This window comes from Helobdella robusta, assembly GCF_000326865.2.
Source record: "Helobdella robusta unplaced genomic scaffold HELROscaffold_43, whole genome shotgun sequence".
NCBI lineage: Eukaryota > Metazoa > Annelida > Clitellata > Rhynchobdellida > Glossiphoniidae > Helobdella > Helobdella robusta.
The window spans coordinates 390,673-409,593 of record NW_008705028.1 but is presented as its reverse complement, the minus strand read 5'-3'; the positions used below and the strand labels follow the sequence as shown (position 1 = coordinate 409,593).

The following is an 18,921-nucleotide window of genomic DNA, read 5'->3' as shown; positions in this document are numbered from 1 at the left end:
CAAAAAATAAAAAATTTTTTTTGTTAGATGATTAAAATTAAAAAACTAAATAAAACAAAAATTTTTATTATAATTAATATATTATGAAAAATTATAATTGTAAATTCAAATCCAATCACTTTATGTCGATCATTCACTTTTATTCGTTTTACCTGGCTTTTAAATCTTAAGCTAACTAATGAAATGTAAATAGCTGAATGATTAATTAAAATGAGGTCCGAGCCAGTTTTGTTGAATATTTTTTGGCAGTTGTGTGTGTTGCTGCAATTAATAAATGCTTCCTTGGTTCACGTCAGCGTCGGTGAAGCTAGTAATATTTTTGAAGGCATCGGAGCAATAAGTGGTGGCGGTGTGAGTTACTCCTTTATTTATTTTATTTTTATATTGTTAAAATAAAATATAAATAAAATAATCATTGTCGGACTTACACTATGTCGTTTCTTTAAAATTATAGTAAACATTAACAGGCGAGGATGCTACCTTATTTAAAATTTATAATTTTTTCATTTTCATATAATTTGGTTTGGACTAGCAGGTCGCATAACGTTAAATTAAAAAATGCGGAAGCGCGCGCGCTGAACCTTAACAAATTTTCCTGAAAGTGAATTTACATTGTTATCGCAAACTCGCGTTTTCGTCGTCGTTATTTTTGTTTAATTTTCGAAAATGCGCCCATCTATATAATTTTTGGTTGTTATGAGCGATAAAAGAAATGTGTATTATTATAAAAATATTTTTTCTTTGTTGTTATGAGCCACATTTGTTGCAGACTCTTCGCTACGAGGTTGGTGTATTTTAAATTTTTTTTTTAAATTAGTAAAACATGAGCAACACCGACTTTTTTGAAGAAATGTGATAATTAACCATTTATTAACATTCCATAAAAAATATTTTTGAAATTAGAGTATGAGAAATTTTTTTACGGGTTTTTTTCGGCGCGCACCACGCGGTCACGAAAATGCATTTTATTGGTTGTGTTTTTTTTATAAAATGTTCATAACTGCTAAGTTTCATAAGCAACACCGAATTTTTTTGAAGAAATGTGATAAATAACCATTTATTTAACGTTCTATATATATATATATGTATATATATAACCATTGTAATATGATTATGATTATTAAATTTTAATATATAAATTATAGATATATATAAATTTATTTTATAATTTTATAATATATTTATTAAATTTAATTAATCATTTATAATTAAATTTTATTATAAATATAAATTATTCATAATCATTATTTTCTTATTTTACAGCTGGTATAAAAACAAGAAGAAAAAATTGTGTTGTGTTCGATTTTAAATCGTTCTTTTCACGTCTTGTGCGCGAATATAACATTGAGCGCCACTCTTAACATGGCGCAAGTTGAAAGTAAAAATAATTCTTTCAAAATTCGTTTTTTCGGTAACAATAATAAATTTGGTATTATTTTAATCAGCAAATTTTAATTATAAGAAAAAGAAGTTTATATACAAAAAAAATTTTTTTTTAAATCGTCCGATCGTGGAGAGACAGAAAACAAAAACATGCAATAGGAAATTACTCACTTTGAACCAGATTTGTGGATTGGAATGACTTTTGATATTTTAAGGGCACTAAGAAAAAACCTTGGTCCATAGATTTGTTATATAGTGTGGCTATATAGTGTGGATAAATTGGATATTAAATATGCTTGATAATTTTATTGGTTATATTATAATGATCTAGTGCATTTGAATTGGAAAATAATTTCTTCAGAGTTTGTTGGTTAAAAAGATTATTGTGCATTATTGTAGATTTTTTGCTGTGGAAAAAATCTGCCATCAGTAAAGTCATTATAAGACAAATTTGTGAAAAAACATTGAAATAATTTGTTATTTATTTTAAATCATCAATTGGTTTCTATTTATAAGGATAGGATAATTCAAAGATTCTTTTTGCTTATTTATAATTGTTTTGATTATTTTTCTAGTGGTTTTAGAACCTCCTCCCTCTAAGCAGTTTTTAATCAGATCAACATTTGCAAAAAGAGTATTTGGTTTTATGTCCAGCTTAGGCTCATTTTTTGGCTTATTAATGAGGTCAACTGTTCTAGCATGTGGGGTCTCCTGAAGAGGAGTAGCCTGGTTTGGGCTAACAAGTTTATTAAAAAAATAGCCAAAGCCTACAATTTTGAGTTTTTAATTTTGGACTTTTTGCTAATCATATTTGCGTCAGTGTTGTGTTTTGTGAGGCTGGTTTAGCAATGTAAGTAGAAAAAGTAGTTCTAGCACTTTTTCCCAAATATGTAGATATTTGATTATTTAATTTAATTCATTTTTAAGCGATAAAATTTTGTTGTTTAACATTGTAAATTGGGAACGAAAGTTTTCTAAACCAATGTCACTTAACTTAGGATAACGCTGGATTTCTTCTGCATCCTAATCACTTGGAAAGTTGAACTGTACAGCAGCATATGTTGGTAGATAATGAAATATTTTCTTGGCCATAATATGAGTTAAAATATCCCTAATATCGTTTGTAACTTTACGGTTTTTTCTTTTCTTTGGTTGTGCTCTGTAACAAACAGTTTTTTGTCAGGCCAGTAAAAAGTAGTTCTTGGTTTTGATTATAAGTAGCCATCCAAACATTTTTTACTTCGTAATTTCTTATCCAATCTATCATCCTATTAAAAAAAATAATGATTTATTAAATAAAATAATAATTTGTTAAATAAAATGATTTTTTGTCATATTGTAATAATAATTTATATAAAAATAATAATTTATTTACTAAAATAATAATTCATTAAATAAAATGAGAATTCATTAAAACTTTTTCAAATGTATTTTATCTTGTCATAGCCTCTTAACCTAATTGTCAGCAGAATTGATTGGAGTCAAAGATTTTGTGTCAGAATTTTTAATGATTCGTCGTCAGATACTTTCCATTTTACATCGGAAAGTGTTGATAATTTTAAAAATATTGCCTGCGTTGAAAAAATTGATAAAGATCTTATATTCAATCATTTTACCAATCAGAAAATTCTTCGTGAGAAAATTTTTCGCAGGAAAATTCTCCACAGGAAAAATTCATCGCAGGGAAAATTATTCGCAAGAAAATTCTTCTCAGGGAAAATTCTTTGTAATGGATTTTCAGTTTTGCTAAGTGCTCTATGATAAGGCTGTTGTTTTATTGTTTTAATTAAATGAACAAATTCTGTTAAGTTTATTGCTTCAGAAATTAAAACATTACTCTATAGACAACTTTTAATTATTTGAAACAAAGATATTGTCCATTGTTTCCTTCATTTCGTGGTTGCTCATCTTTTAAGCCATTGATAAATATCCAAAGAGTCGGGTGACTTACTCCAATTAATTTGCCAAAGACTCTATGTCATCCTTTGCAAGAATTATTAGTTTTGGGAGCGCCCATTAATGCAGCATCATTACAATAACATAGTTCGTATCGAAAACTGGAAGGGCTTCTTTGACGACGATTTGGAAGTCCCATCCATGTGTCCTCAAAGTAATTTATGACTAATACCCACCCCTTCAAATTCTCCTGATAGCTTTTCAAGCTTTTCAACAGTATCAGCTAGGGGTACAAAAGCAAGGGCCGCGAGCATCCACATCTTTAGAGCAAATTCAGCGTCTGTTTTATAACGTTGTTGAAAAATATTAGCTTAAATGTTACGCAAAATCCACTGGCTGAAGTGGAAAAAACAGCCTTTTTGTCTCGAAGCTGGGAACGATTCACCAAAAGCATTAATAGCTGGCAGTTCAAAGTCGGTCATAATCGAAGCTGGGGCCAAATTGGGCTGTGAGCAAATAAGTTGATTAAGAAAACCACGATAAATTTGTTCAGTTTTTGATGGTAATAGAGCAAAAACCGCCGGGATAACACGGTCACCATCAATACCATGAATTGTGTATAGTTGATAGAACAATAGTTGCACAATTTCGAAAGTTTCATCAGCGTACCAATTTGTCGAACTGGAGAGGAGTTAAAGATTGATTTTTTTTATGTGGAAAAAATGAGAAACCGATATGGACCATCATTACTATAGGCAAAAGAAACTGATCGCCAGCGTATGTAATTTGATAATCGGCTGGAATATTGAGTTCTTCCAGTGAAGTTGGATTTGGTGGAGAACGATTCACCGTCTGTCTAGCGTTGCGAACTCCTTTTTTGAACGTGGTAATTGAAGGCAGTTGACCAACGACTGGTTGTGATAAATCAACAAATGCATCCTTAATTAACCGATGAGTGGCATTCTGCTTTGTTTTTGCTTTTTCTTTGATCACGTTGACAACCCATGCTGCTTGGATTTTTGCAACATTTGCAGCATGGTTATGCTCATTTATTGCTCACGTTTTAAAATTTAAGTATCGTCTGAGTGTAATCGGGCTCGACAATGGATACGTTGAAATTCGCTGCATTTCCATAACATTTTTTGATCTATAGCTCTATCCTTGACGTAAGTGTGACCAGTGTCTAATTTTTTCTTTTTCGCTTATCAAATATTCGAGAGATATATTGTCAGAAAAGTATTAAGACAAAAACTTGTTAAAAATACAGAAGAGTTTTTGAGATGTCAGTGAAAACACCTCAATCACATAATACTAACCAATTAATTTTTTATCTTCTAGCGATGAATTTTTGGCAAATAGTTCTTTTAAAATACAGCAATTGTTAATGTCGCAAAAGTTTTTAATTATGAATGAAAACGGTGACCAAACAAAAAGCTCGGACAAACCCCGTTTGCAATAAACCCCCAAACAAAAACGCTCACTAAAGAATATTTCGAAAAACTCACAACAGAAAAAGCGCACAGTTTTTGTTCATGGTTTTTTTGTCCGTTGGATTTTTGTCAAAGGGTTTTTGTTCAGGAGGATTTTTTGAGGAGTTCTTTTCCGGGGGTAATTGCCAATATTTTTTATACAGCTGCAAACAATAAGTGATTCTTAATAATGCAAGAGAGTATTATTTTAAAGTATATTTTTAAAGATAAATATTAAAAAATAGTTATACTTTAAATAGTATACTATATAGTTATAATGATTTTCCTCATTTGATTTTTAATGATTGAAAAGTGTCTTATTTTATTATAAGGTAGAGAAATTTATTTTAAATTACAAAGCAAAGTTTGAAAAACTTTATAGTAGTCGGAATCTGAGTCGGGAGTTGGAACCGGAAAGTTTTTCAGAGTTTGAGTCGGGCAAATTTACTTCAAGTGTACCTTTAGGCAGGCATACGAGATTGGTGTAATTGAGTTTATCTGTTTTGCAATTAAAAATCAATTTTAATCAATCTATTTTCTAATGTATTATCAGTGTCAATAATTTCCACGTGACGTAGAAAAGTTGCCAAAAATAAAAGATATTTTAAATTTTCTGTTTTTAACAAATTATTCCTTTTTTGAGCAAAATGCTAATGTAGAAATGACATCAATTTTGATACTTTTGTTTCGAAGTGCATAGTAGGTGCTTATATCAATCAATACATATTTTTTAAATGGTTATTTAATTTTTTTTTGAATTATATATAGTTTCTGGCTGATGTTAACGACTGATTTTTAATCTGTTTCCAGGACCTCTTAAGCCAATATTCATTTTTAAAGATGGCATCCACTAAATATTAATTTTTTTAACTTTATATAATATTTTGCTTGATATATCAATATGAAATGTTCGTTTTTTTTGTTGTTTTGTTTTGCATCATATTTGAAAAAAGTGTGGTTTATCGCTTTTTTTAGTTTTAATGATGATTTAGTTATTGTGCCCAGACCATATGGCCTAAACTAATTATTTTTTTTAAACATTATTTTAGTGAAAAGTGGTTTTATTTTTAATATACGGTATAATCGGATTTGAGCTGAGACTTTAGTTAGATTTTAAACGATTTATTATCAGACATGCTCTCAAATGACTCAAGTTATTTGACGATTGAATATCTTTATTCTAAACAAAATTCATTAAAATTACATGAAAAATTTTATATATAGATATGATTTTTTTTTATTCAAAAAACAAATTATTTTTATATATCGGCAATATGTTGCATAAAAATCCGAGTCATTACTGAAATTTTATAGTTGAAGATTCCTTGAGATCATTGCTTTTGTCGACCTGTGACGCAATTTGTTAAAATCTTTATTTTATTTGCAATTGAACATTTAAAAAAAAATTCAATATTTTAATTCTAACTACAACAGTGTATTTAAAATTTATTTTGTTTACATCATACATAGGCCACTTCAAAATTGCTAGTGAACTACCCTGAGCAACAGAGAAATGAAATTTTGGATTATCTTTTTAAGGTAATTCAATTGAATGATATTTTTTAAAAAGATTGAAGTTACAGTAATCTAACCTCGTCTCGACAACACAAATGATACCACAAAACTTGTAAAAATATCAGCTAATAGGCAATTTTTGGTCTGATATAATTTACGCAGCTGTAAAAAACAAGCTGTATGTACCAAGTTTCACTGCATGTGGTAACAGTCAAACAGTACAGTACTCCTAGGTATTTGACCGTTTTAACTGCGTGCAACCGGTTACCAAGCACACCGTAAGTTGTACTAGCGATTTCAGCCATAACTTTTCTTGACCCATACTAATTTAACTCTGTTTTTTCAGTATTTAACTTCAAATGCTTCAGATTCAACCAATCATTTATGTACTTAATACATCTAATCATTCTTTCTGAAATTACCCTAGCATCTTTTGCTAATTCAACAGAACAAATCTGAAGATCATCAGCATACATGTGAACCCAAAACCAGGTTTATTCACCAAACCAGGCAAATGTGAAACATACATCAAATGGCTCTAAAACTGAACCCTGCGCGATGCCAGTCACTATCACCACTTCATCTGACATCAATCCATCAGAGAGAGTTTTTGCGTTCGATCCATCAAAAACGAAGCAAACCAATCCAGAACCATCCCAGTAATACCAAAAGTAACGGCCAATCTCTTTAACAGCATATCATGTCAACTCTATCGAACGCTAAACTGAGGTCGAGTAAAACCAATAACACCGCCCTACCATTATCTTCCTAATTGATACTGTCACAACTCCTTTGGCAAAGCTGTTTCTATGGATGACCCTGGTCTGTAAGCTGACTGAAATTTTGGCGACAACCGGTGGGCAGACCGGTGACTAAACATACGAGCAAGCACCTATTATTCAACTAATCAATGACAACATTTTTTGAGGGTTATGGCATTATTTTTTTGTTTTCTGTCCTTGTCAATATTATCATTATTATAGGTGAGCTCCACGCGGTAGGTTGCCGTGTCCACTGGTTGTTATCATTTTGCACGGTCGTGAGAAAGTTTTCGGGCTGAATGTGTTCCAGTGCTGATAAGCAATAGGTCTGCCGCTATTGAGCACATCCAGGTCTGCCTTGTGGCCAAACAGGGTAAGACGCCGTCTAACAAGAAACTTGACTGGCGGCTGTTGTGTTCTCTTTCTAACCTCGGTGTTTTTGACATGAATACGGTATGATAGACGAAGAATTATGCATAAACACCATTGATTTGTGGCTTCTTCAGCAGCACGGGATGACATAAACGTTGCAGAGTGTGTATTTTCTATAAATAATTGACTTTTTTTGTTATCTTGAATTTATATTTTGTTGCAATTTTTTTTGATTGGATTTATTTTGGATCATTACTTTTCTGTTACTCTCTACTAGATGGCTCTGCAAGCGCAAGATTCGGGTCTCCTAGTATATAGCATTTGTTGTTCTCATGTATTGATTTGATAAGTAAAAGCTTTATTGAATTGAATTAAATTTAATGATTTTTTTTAGGTTTTATCCAATGAATGGTTTTCACTATATTTCAGCTTATGAATGTTTTTAATTAGGTTTCATCAAATAAATGATTTTCATTAGGTTTCATCCGAAAATGTTTTTATTTGGTTTTATATGATGAATTGTTCTAACTTATTTATTATGTTTCATACGATAAATGTGTTCTTTGCAGCCATATTATGGCGCCTCATTGCAGATCTTGAAAGTCGAAATAGGAGGTGATTCGCAGAGCACAGGTTATTAAAGTGGTTGGATTTTTTAATATTAAATATCAACGTTTGTTGACCGATTTTAATGCTTATATATTAAATATCTGTTTTAAGATTTTTGTTCATTTTTTAGTTTTTTTAATTTCTTTAATGATGAAAATTTTACTCCCTGAAATTAAATTATGTACAAATGATTACGCAAATGTTGGTAGATGGCTCAGAATCGTCGCACATGCACGCAGAAGATGACGAGGATTACAACAGAGGATACCAGTGGGGGATCATGAAAGAAGCAAAGAAAGTAAATCTGTTTCACTCCTTCTTTCTTCTTTTTGTTACAGTCTCTTTGTTTCAAAAACTAAGTTGCCAATAATTTTGTCTGAATGTTAAAACATGATGCTTCTAGTTTAAAAGATAAGGCCGTGGTTAGTAATGACCGATGTGCTAAAATGACAAGTTATGACTTCTAGTTAGGCAAATATCCTGAATCTTTAAGCTTCTAAATATAACTAAAAATTTAGATTTTCAAATTTCTTTGTTTTTGTTGATGATTTTGTAACGTGGTTAATATAGCATAGCATCTGTTAAGGATGCTTATGACCATGCGGCAATATTTTGATATGATAGCATAATGGTGATGATAATAAAAAATATGAACAGTAATTTAATTTTTTAAATTTTTATGTCGTAAATTATAATTTTTTGGATCTTATAGTGCAGCCCCGTTAAACGCAGAGCTGCTTACGTGTTATTCTAAACTTATAATTAAACCTTCGTACCACAAGGCATGGGCGTAGCCAGGGGGAAGGGTTTGGGGTTCAAACCCCCAGAAATGAAGAAAATATAATAATGTGTACTTATGTTTAATTGAAAAATTTTCTTAAAAAATATTCTATAAAATTTAACGCTATAAATTTTTTGTTTTTGCAGTGAGACATGGGCTATAAAAGCGAGAGATATGCAGCGTATGGAAAAGGCATAAAAAATGTTGAATAGGTGGATATGTGGCATAACACTGAGGGACATGAAAACGAGTGAAGAGCTCCGACAAAGGTTAAATATAGTAAAGGTGTGTGATAGAGTGAGACAGGGTAGATTGAGATGGTTTGGACACGTGGGACGGAGAGAGGAGGATGACTGGGTGTCAGCATGTAGACATGTGATAGTTGACGGGGAGAAGGGTAAAGAAAACGGAGGAAAAACTTGGAAGGAGTGTGTGGCAGATGACATGAGAAAGATGAAGTTGAGCAGGAAAGATGCACAAGACCGCGATGTATGGAGGAGTTGCATCCTTGGAAACCGTCCAACCAATCCGTGCATACGCGGATCCACGAACATTAAAACGATGATGAAGTTCACGATATTCGATGAACTTTAGATATAATTAATAAATATTGTCTTTGGTAACAGAAAATCTTTACATTAGATCGTGTTTGTAGTTCCCTGTCTTCCTTTTTTGCCTGTTGCTACGACTAATAGCGTTAAAAGTTGTATTATATTATATCCGATTCTATTGAAATTTAATTTTCCTTGATTTATTGGTAGTTTAAAACATTTTAAGAAGTTAGAAAAGCTCGACTTTTTGCCATTTTAGCAGATGGTATTTACTGATATTGCAAATTTTGAGCAAATGTAACTTTGCCTGCGTTATGTTGATTCTGATGATTCTAAGAACCACACTATCAAGGAAATGTTCCTTGGATATGTACCAGTTGTTGATGTCACTGGCAGTGGATTGGCTACTACAACTCTTGATAAAATTAAAAATAATGGTTTAGAATTTTCTCATTTGGTTAAACAAGGTTATAATGGAGCTGCTTCAATAAGTGGGTATTTGCATAGTGCTTAAGCTTATGTTAGAAAAGAGTGTAATCATCCTTTATATGTTCATTGCAGTGCACGATCTCTTAATCTTTCTATTGCTGATTCTTGCTCACAGTCAGAAATCCGAAACTGTATAGGCAGTGTTCAATCTGTTGGTAATTATTTTAAATTTTCTGCCCAACGAACTGCTGCACTAAAAGAAAAAATATGCCAAGTTTTGACATTTCCAGCAAACCACAAAAAATGTTTACTTGCTATGTGTGATACGAGGTGAGTTCACAAACTCGAACCTGTCATAAGATTTAAAGAGTTTTATCCAGCGATCATAGCTACTCTTAATGAACTGAAGAATCATCGAAATAGCGAAACTTCCCAACAAGCAGTCAAACTTCTTTGTACTACCCTCGATTCTGATTTTGTGATTGCTTAGTAATATTAGAAAAAGTCATGGGTTATATATACATTTCCACTTTTAAAACAATTGCAAGAAACTGAGAAACTGACACAAACCTCACTGTGGCATGTTACGTATGGACAATATACCAAATTACTTCCTAAATCTGCCTTGGAGAGCCTGGATATGTGCAATAAAATTTTTTTGACAACTTTGCCTGTATCAACTGCAATTCCAGAAAGAACATTCTCAAGCCATGTCTGTAGCAAGAATCTCTGCGGTGTATATTGAAGTAATTCCTGGTAGGTGCATCATTAAACCATGAATCCGTATCCTTTGCCAGTAGACCACCATTGCTGCAGACGTTGAATTTTTTCTTGTTGACCCATCCGTATATAGTTGAATAAAATTTAAATTGTTATTAATTTTTTCTTTAACTAAGGTTTTTGCTAATTTCACATCTTTGCCCATTCCTGTTATTGTCGTATCAATTTCTGGATGCTTTAGTAACCAAGGAGGAAATTCAAACTTTAATTCATCCACGGCTTTTATATTTTTAATGTCTTTGATGACTTCATTTAGTCTTATTGAAAATGTTGGAATTCATTTTGATTTTGGTACTTTGGCTTTTGCTGTTATGTATTTGTATGCCGGGTTTTTTGTTATCTGAGATTTAATTTTTAGATAGTAAATTATGGCTATATTTGGTGTCTTAAATTCAATGGCATTTCTCCTGCCAAAACATGGAGACTTATGGATGGTGATGTTTTGTATGCTCCTAGACACCTTCTTAACGTATCGTTGACTATTGGGTGTAGAATCTTCATGTAGGATTTTTGTGTAGAGCCATAGACTGGAGAACCATAAACCAATATTGCTCATATAATTGCTTGGAAAATTGTTATCAAATGCTTTTGTTTTGCTTCCCATTTATGTTAGGATAGCACTTTGATTAAATTGAGTGCTTTTAGGCATTTTCTTTTTGTTTTTAAATTTTATTCCATTTTCCAGTGCCCAATTTTCAATGGATTTTAGAGTTTTGTTTATTTCATTCTGCATTTTATCATGTCTTTATTTTTAAAAGTGATTGTGACATCATCCATGTAAAGACAGATCATCGTGTTTTAGGAATTATTTTTGTGATATTATCTAAGCTAAGACAGAATAACTCTGGTGACAAAATGCTGCCTTGAGGGATACTCAACTCTGGATGCAATGTTTCTGAAAGGACATTATTGACTTTGACTTTAAATGACCGGTTTGAGAAGACGTCATCTTAATCCGGATTCATGTATTTTTTTTAGGTTACCATATTTCCAAGCTGTGTCATAGGCTTTTTCAATGTCCAAGAACAGAGTTATCACTTGTTCGCTCTGTATTAAAGCTTGTCTTATGCAATGTTCCCTCTAACCTGCGCGGCTGCGCGCCCGCGCAGTAGTTTGAATACGCTGGCGCAGCTAATTTTCCTTCCGCGCAGTAAATCAAACAACTAACTCGATATTGTAAAAATAAAAGTTTACATAATTTTTTTTCCAATTTTATATTACCAAACCTCGTATTTTCAATTTTTTTTTAAATTAAGCACTACATCGTTAGTCATATTTCGCTGCATTTATCATTTATGTTAGGCATATCATCAGTTATGTTAGGCAAAAGGAATGGAGTTGTTGCGTTGATTCGTGCTGAGGTTCCGCATCTTACTGAACAACATTGTGTAGCGCATAGAGAAGATCTTGGTATTGATGATGCCTGGAAAATGTTACACTTATGCCAAAAATTGAAACTTTACTCAGAACTGTTTATACAGTTTTTAGTAGATCCAGCATCAAAAAAGCCAAACTTGAAGTGCTTGCTGAAGTTTTAAATGAAGATGTTTTATCATTCAGACCACTTGTCAAAAATTACACGGTTGCAGTCAAATATTTTAAAAATCAAACGGAGACAGAAAATGATCCGATAGCAAAATATTGCTTAAAAGAATTGCAAAAACCCCAGGTTTATGTTGTTTTATTTATACTTAAGGATGTGTTAACTGAGCTATCTGATTTATGTAATACATTTCAAAGAAGTTGTATATCAACTATAGAAGCTGTTCAATTTGCTAAGGCAAAGATTTTCAAATTAAAATCAAAATATTTAGAAAAAAACAAAGCTTCTTGGAATGATGCAGTTGTAACACTTTTATCAACTACAGGCTACGAAGATACAGATTTGAGTGCAATTTTGAGGTTTATTGAACGGTTGTGTCAGCATTTGCAGGAAGGGTTTCTAGCTGATGAATTAAATGAATGGATGGCGTTTGATACCCAAGCAGTCAAAAATCAAAATGATTATAAATTTGGAAAAAGAGAATTAAATGTATTAGTTGAAAGATATAAACATTTGTTTCCAGAGATCTCATTTGCAGAAATTCTATCTGAATATAACAATTTTAAATTTCTTTTAAAAGAGAAACTTGAATTTGGAAATGTGAAAGCATTCGATGATGTGATTGATTTTGTGCTAATGGAAGAAAAGTTTACTACTATGAAAACTTCTATGAAGAAAAGTTTACTACTATGAAAACTTTTATTGATATATATATGGTACTTTTCAAGCTTTAAGTGCTGATGCTGAACGTGGTTTTAGTTTGATGAATGCTATTAAAACTAAATCACGGAACAGACTTGAAATAAACCATCTGGACATGTTAATTCGAATAAAGTTTTATTTATTGAGTGGGCATCAAGTGGACATCGATGAAGTTTATAAATTCTGGATAACCAACAAGTGCAGAAGAGAAACTAGTGAACAAAATTGATTTAAAGTAATTTTTTATATTTTTTGAGTTTTAACATTTTTAACTGAATTATACGTCTATTTTAATAAATATATAAATAAACCTTATTTATGTGTTCACATATTTATGTATTTGGCAGCATTTTGGTACGGTTAAAGTTTTTCGACTATCGCAAATTTGCTCAAACTGTTGTTGTTGTTGTTGTTGTTGTTGTTGTTGTTGTTGTTGCCCTGGCAGGGAGGGTATGTTGCAACGGTTTGTTGAACATCTGGAGAGTACCAGAATATCCAATCGGCTCCACCACGAGAAGGCCTTTGTTCCAGAGTTGTTCCAAACTGTTGAAATACTTGCTCAGTGAATTTAATTTTTGCACACAGCTTGTTCTTCCTTAGAGGGAACATTGGTCTTATGGAAGTTTCAAGTGATATCAAATGATCTAACATAGATTTTCCCTTTGATACCTCCACATTGATATTTAGACAAAATTTGATTTTTTTCAAGAAACCAATTTAATCTATTACTAACTATTTTCTCCATGATCTTGCAGATACAACAAATCAAAGAAATTGGTCCGTAGTTTTTTGGATAAGTTTTGGCTTTTTTTGGTTTATTTATGGGCTATTGCCTGAAGCCAAATATCTGGAATGTTTGTGTTAATCCATATGCAATTGTAAGCTCTAAGAAGTATTGATAGCGCTTTTTGAGAAAGGCTTTTTATCATCTTGTAGGAAATTTGATCAGGACCAGGAGTTGAATCACTGCTATTATTTATTTCAAACGTCATTTCTCTCATCATGATTGGTGTATTATACAATTCTTGTTCTTCTGAATCAAAATTCAAAACGTTTTCTTCTTTTCTTGATTTAATATTTGCAAAATTTTTGTCTTGAATTTCGGAATTTTGATGGAAGTTGCAGGCTAAAATATTTGAAATTTCATTATCAGAACTAAAGAATTTGTTATTGTAGATAATATGACTAATTCTGCTATCATTATTTTTATTTTTTATTTTTTTCATCATTTCCCATAATGTGTTAATTGGAGTATAACAATTGAAACCTTCAATAAAAGAATTTCAACAATGTTTCTTTTCATCTTTTACTGTTCTGCGATCCTCGGCTTTTAACTTATTGTAATTTATAAAATATAATTGAATGGGGGTTGCCATTAAATGCTTTAAATGCTTTCTGTTTTTTTTATTGCGTTTTTGCATATTTTGTTAAACCAAGGATTATGTGTTTTTTCCTTTTTATTTTGCATTACTGGGGTAGTTTGTTTTATAGTCGCGGTTATTATTGTCATCCACTTGTTCATTGATTTATTATCAATTATTTCAAAACCATTCATCAATTCTTCTGTCTTTTTTTGAATTCATGTCAGTCAGTTTTGTTATAATTTAACCTCTCTTTTTCATTAACTATAGGATCTTTATATCTAATTGTTAATATTATTGGAAAGTGATCACTGCCATGGAGATCCTCTTCAGCCTCCCATTCTATATCTAAATACTAGGTCAATCATAAAGGAAGTATTTATGCGCTCATGGAAATTTTTCGGGTTTATTGGTTTAATGAGACAGAAATCATTTTCACTTATACTTTTTTCTAATTCTTTACCTTGTGCATTTGAACTTAGACATCCTCATAATTGATTGTGTCCATTAAAATTTCCCAACACAAGAAATGGTTTGGGGATCTGCTGCAGTATCTGGGCTATATCTTTGGATTTTATTAACATATTTAGGTTTATATATCCATTACATACTGTTATTCTAGTGGCTATGAAGTGGTGTTCTGTTATTACTTGGAAATGAGATGGAGTCACTCTATGATGAGCTAAAATGGGTGTTCCAGCTGATGGATTAGTCTTTGTTGTTGTGGCTGTTTTGTGGTAGATGGTGTAATTTTTAAAATTTATCTGTTTGTTTTCAATAGTTTTTGTCTCTTGCATACCAATTATATGAGGGTTATACTTCTGAATTAATATCTGTAGTTCAGGAAGGTTATTTTTCATCCCTCTTATGTTCCACTGAAGAATTTTAATGTCAATAGCATTTTCCTCTGTGATTAGAAGGAAAAACTTCATAATTATTACTGCAAGGTTGATTTGTGGTTTTGTTGTTAGTTAATATTTTATTCAAAGTCATTTTTACATTTGTTAGTGTTTTTGGGGTTTGTTAATTTTATATTATTATGAATTTCTCAATCTTCGTCATCTTTCATCTCACTGACACAATCTGAGTCATTGTTCATGCTTCGATCGCTGGGAAAATGATAGATGTCTGTTTTTCATTTGTTAATTTCTTTGTTATTTTTTTAGGTTTTGGTGTTTTGCAAGAATTTTGTTCTATTTTATTTTTTTCCTGTTTATTTTATTTTTTTCCTGTTTTGTATTTGAAAGTAAGGATTGATTACCGACTGATTTCTGGACATATTGATTTTTACCTAATGGAATATTTAATAAATTACACTGGATGCCCTGGTCTACTTTCATACTGTTTTTTCTACGATTTGAGAGTATAGAGGATTTTGAATTTGTGAGATTTGTGCTTTTGCCTGATTGTATGGAATGTTGCATTTTATTTTCTCTTAAATGATATTTTTTCAAGCAAAAATTTAGCACATTCTTTAGAGAATGTTTCATGTTTTTGTTTGCAGTGAAAACACTTTGGTTAGTTTTGGCATGGTGACTCCCAAGTATGCCCGTGTCCTGCTTGTCCACATTTTGCACATATCATCTCCTTGGTTAAATAGATTTTATGATAGTGTCTATATCTTTGACACCTCGTGCATCTCATCGGTGGAGGGATAAATTTTTCAACTTTTAGTAATTGAAAAAACACCTTCAACTCCTTAACGTGTTTGAGGTTATTTTCCGGTTATTGTTTGTTATTTTTATATTATGAACATCTATAACACCTTGGTCAAGTAATTTCTTGTTCAGAACTGTATCTAAATATTGTTGTTTTAATGACACCTTCACTGGTATTAAGTGTCTTATGAGGAGAAAATTTAACTTTTTCGTTTATAAAGTTATCCATTTTTAAAACATTTTTCCTCTACACAACTTTTTTTATTTTAACTAGAATTCTGTTTTGCTGGATTTTGATGAATTCTAATTCTCCAACTTCATTTTGAAAAAAGTTTGATTTTAAATATGGATAATCGTCTGAAGTCGTGGTCAGGGACCTGAGTTGCCCGTTCAATAACGAAAAACATTGGACCTTCAGGTTGATGATGCGACGGAGTCTGATGATAAGTCCACTCTGGACCTTTTATGTCGTTGCGCCAGTTTGGCTGACCCACCGGAGCTCTTCCCGTTATCTTCAAACAATTTGCGTCAACTATTAACTGATTAATAACAATCAATAACTAATGATTTTACTATAATATTAAAGCCAATTAGCGAAAAATTAATTTTAATTTAATTTTTTGCAACATCGGCATTAACCATTTATAACTCAATCCTTTTTAAATGTGATAAACTTAATAGTAATTAGCAATGTTTCGTTGTCGATGTAGTTGAGAAAATTTTAAACATATATTTAAATTAACAAATGTGTGTGTTTATATAAAATTGGAATTCAATAACAAATTTTTTCAATTTTTCAAAACCCCCCGAAAAAAGTTTCTGGCTACGCCCATGCCACAAGGGTTGTACTGTCTACACACCACACGATGCACATACACATACGTGTGTACGCGCAAGCCCCGCATCAAACGCGTATGATAGTCTTTGAGTTTCGGACAAACAGTATTCGAACCAGGCTGTCGCGAAACAGCAGCGCGAGACATGGAACTCCCATTGACTAAGCTAACTTGCCGGCCAAAATTCTCATTTGACTTACCCAATCACGTAAACGCCCGGTTATGTTTATGCATTTACAATTTTCAACAGCTTCGAGCAGGAGAGTCATAAACGACCGTAGGAACGTGAAATTTGCGCCTTCTATTTTGCCATTTATGTTATGTTTTAATAATGACAATAACTTGAACACGAAGAGAAACCCGTCTATAAAGTTGTATGGTCTTCCATGGGTGTTCCCTGGTTGGTTGGCCGATGACAGAAAGCTCAATCCATACTTCAACATTTCATCCACTGTCAGGTTCGTTTACTTATTTTATGTAGCCGTTACAATAAAACGTGGCATTATGTGAGATACATGTTTGATATTTACATTATGACATCGTGATGTTCATTGCGTCTATGGTAGCGCAAAAAATGCACTCGAGTTGCCTTGCGAGACGTCTCCAATTTGAATGGTTTTTGTTTTTCCAATTTACATTGAATTGTATCTAAAACCTTTTTATATTTACAAAGTCAAGTTCGCGCGGCAGGGTGTAGAATCACTTATATTTTGTTAGAAGATTTGATTCCACTCGTGAAAGAAAGGCATTGCCTCGACCTGCAAAATTTTACGACGTTCAGAGCGCCATATTTTTTAAAATTTTAACCGTAAAATGGAAATTTAAGTTGTGATATGAAAAACGTTATTTTATAAAAATGGCTTAAAGAGCATTTATTTATAATTCTACTCAACATCATCATTATGCATTTAAACATTGTCGGATTGAAAATTCTACTGAGCAAAACTAACAATCCTCAATAATGGATGTAAAACACCACGAGCTAAAATTAGTGCCGACTATAAAAGAGACTGCGATAACTATTCTGATAAGTATTCGGGCTGCTGGTGAATCCTCGGTAGGGACGATTAATATTCTTTTTTTCTCCCGTTCACTGTCCTGTTCTCAAACATAAGCGCAACGGCAACAACATTATCATCATCTTTATGCATTCAAAAGTATATTTTGTACGAATCTTGCGAAATAAAATACTTATCTAAAACAAATCAAGGGCTTCAAAATTATGATTGCTTGCTGTGTAGTTAATAAGGCTCTGCGTGAAGAAATTTTTAAATTTCATAATTCCAATACGTGTTTGGGTTTGCTAAACACACGGGAAAATAAAAATTAAAAAATTTTCAGCCTGATTATTAATTTCAATAATTTATCCGCTTAAGAAATCTTGCATGTCAAATTTATTACATTCTAATTTCACTTTTACAATTTCAAAAACTATTTAATGTTTTCTTTGATGAAAAATTTAAGTGTTATAAATTAATTGTTGTTTATTCAATTTTTTAATTTTTTGAGTTAGACATATTTTCTTGTTTGATTGTCATTTTAAAAGTATTAACAATTATAAAATTGTTTTCTGTCTGTTTGTTGTGTAACCAGTTAAATTGTATGCTAGTACGAATTTATTCATTAACCTCTGACATAATTTATTTATGGTTGAAGATACGTTGTGAACTGGATAAAGGGAGCAAAGGTTCATCACGATCTAGATATCAATTATATCGGGGTTCAGATATTTTTTATAAACCGTTTCTTTTTTTCATCATCACTTCACCAATTTGAGCATTGCTAATTCAACTGAACATCCTTTCTACATTAACCACAGTTTGATTCATTATTGTTGTAGTTCATTTCATTACTAATTCTATCAAAAACATTTCTATTAATATTTAAACAAGTGATATTTTGGTCAACAAATATTTGATTGATTGATTGATTGATTGATTGATTGATTGATTGATTGATTGATTGATTGATTGATTGATTGATTGATTGATTGATTGATTGATTGATTGATTGATTGATTGATTGATTGATTGATTGATTGATTGATTGATTGATTGATTGATTGATTGATTGATTGATTGATTGATTGATTGATTGATTGATTGATTGATTGACTGACTGATTGATTGACTGATTAATTGATTGATTGATTGATTAATTGATTGATTGATTGATTGACTGATTGATTGACTGATTGATTGACTGAATGATTGACTGAATGATTGTTCTTATAAGTATTATTTAATTTGAAGGTATGAACGAAAGAGAATGCAAC

The 18,921-nt window shown here is 31.6% G+C and overlaps 2 protein-coding genes across 2 annotated transcripts in view; one reads left to right on the top strand and one right to left on the bottom strand.

Annotated features, from left to right (window-relative positions):
* Positions 1 to 267: 267 nt before the first annotated feature.
* HELRODRAFT_177512 (hypothetical protein) lies at positions 268 to 2,475 on the bottom strand (the record flags this gene model as incomplete). Its single annotated transcript, XM_009025699.1, has 4 exons — positions 268 to 362; positions 1,555 to 1,644; positions 1,971 to 2,150; positions 2,415 to 2,475. 4 exons carry the CDS (start codon positions 2,473 to 2,475, stop codon positions 268 to 270), a joined length of 426 nt encoding a protein of 141 aa, XP_009023947.1.
* Positions 2,476 to 6,218: 3,743 nt separating this feature from the next.
* The window catches only part of HELRODRAFT_85047 (hypothetical protein), a gene marked incomplete at both ends in the record, with an annotated part of 15,983 nt that continues 3,280 nt past the window's right edge, over positions 6,219 to 18,921 (top strand). The window contains 5 exons of the mRNA XM_009025649.1: positions 6,219 to 6,287; positions 7,966 to 8,029; positions 8,215 to 8,303; positions 17,001 to 17,104; positions 18,303 to 18,366. Coding sequence (XP_009023897.1) covers positions 6,219 to 6,287; positions 7,966 to 8,029; positions 8,215 to 8,303; positions 17,001 to 17,104; positions 18,303 to 18,366 — 390 coding nt within the window. The remainder of the gene's footprint in view (positions 6,288 to 7,965; positions 8,030 to 8,214; positions 8,304 to 17,000; positions 17,105 to 18,302; positions 18,367 to 18,921) is intronic.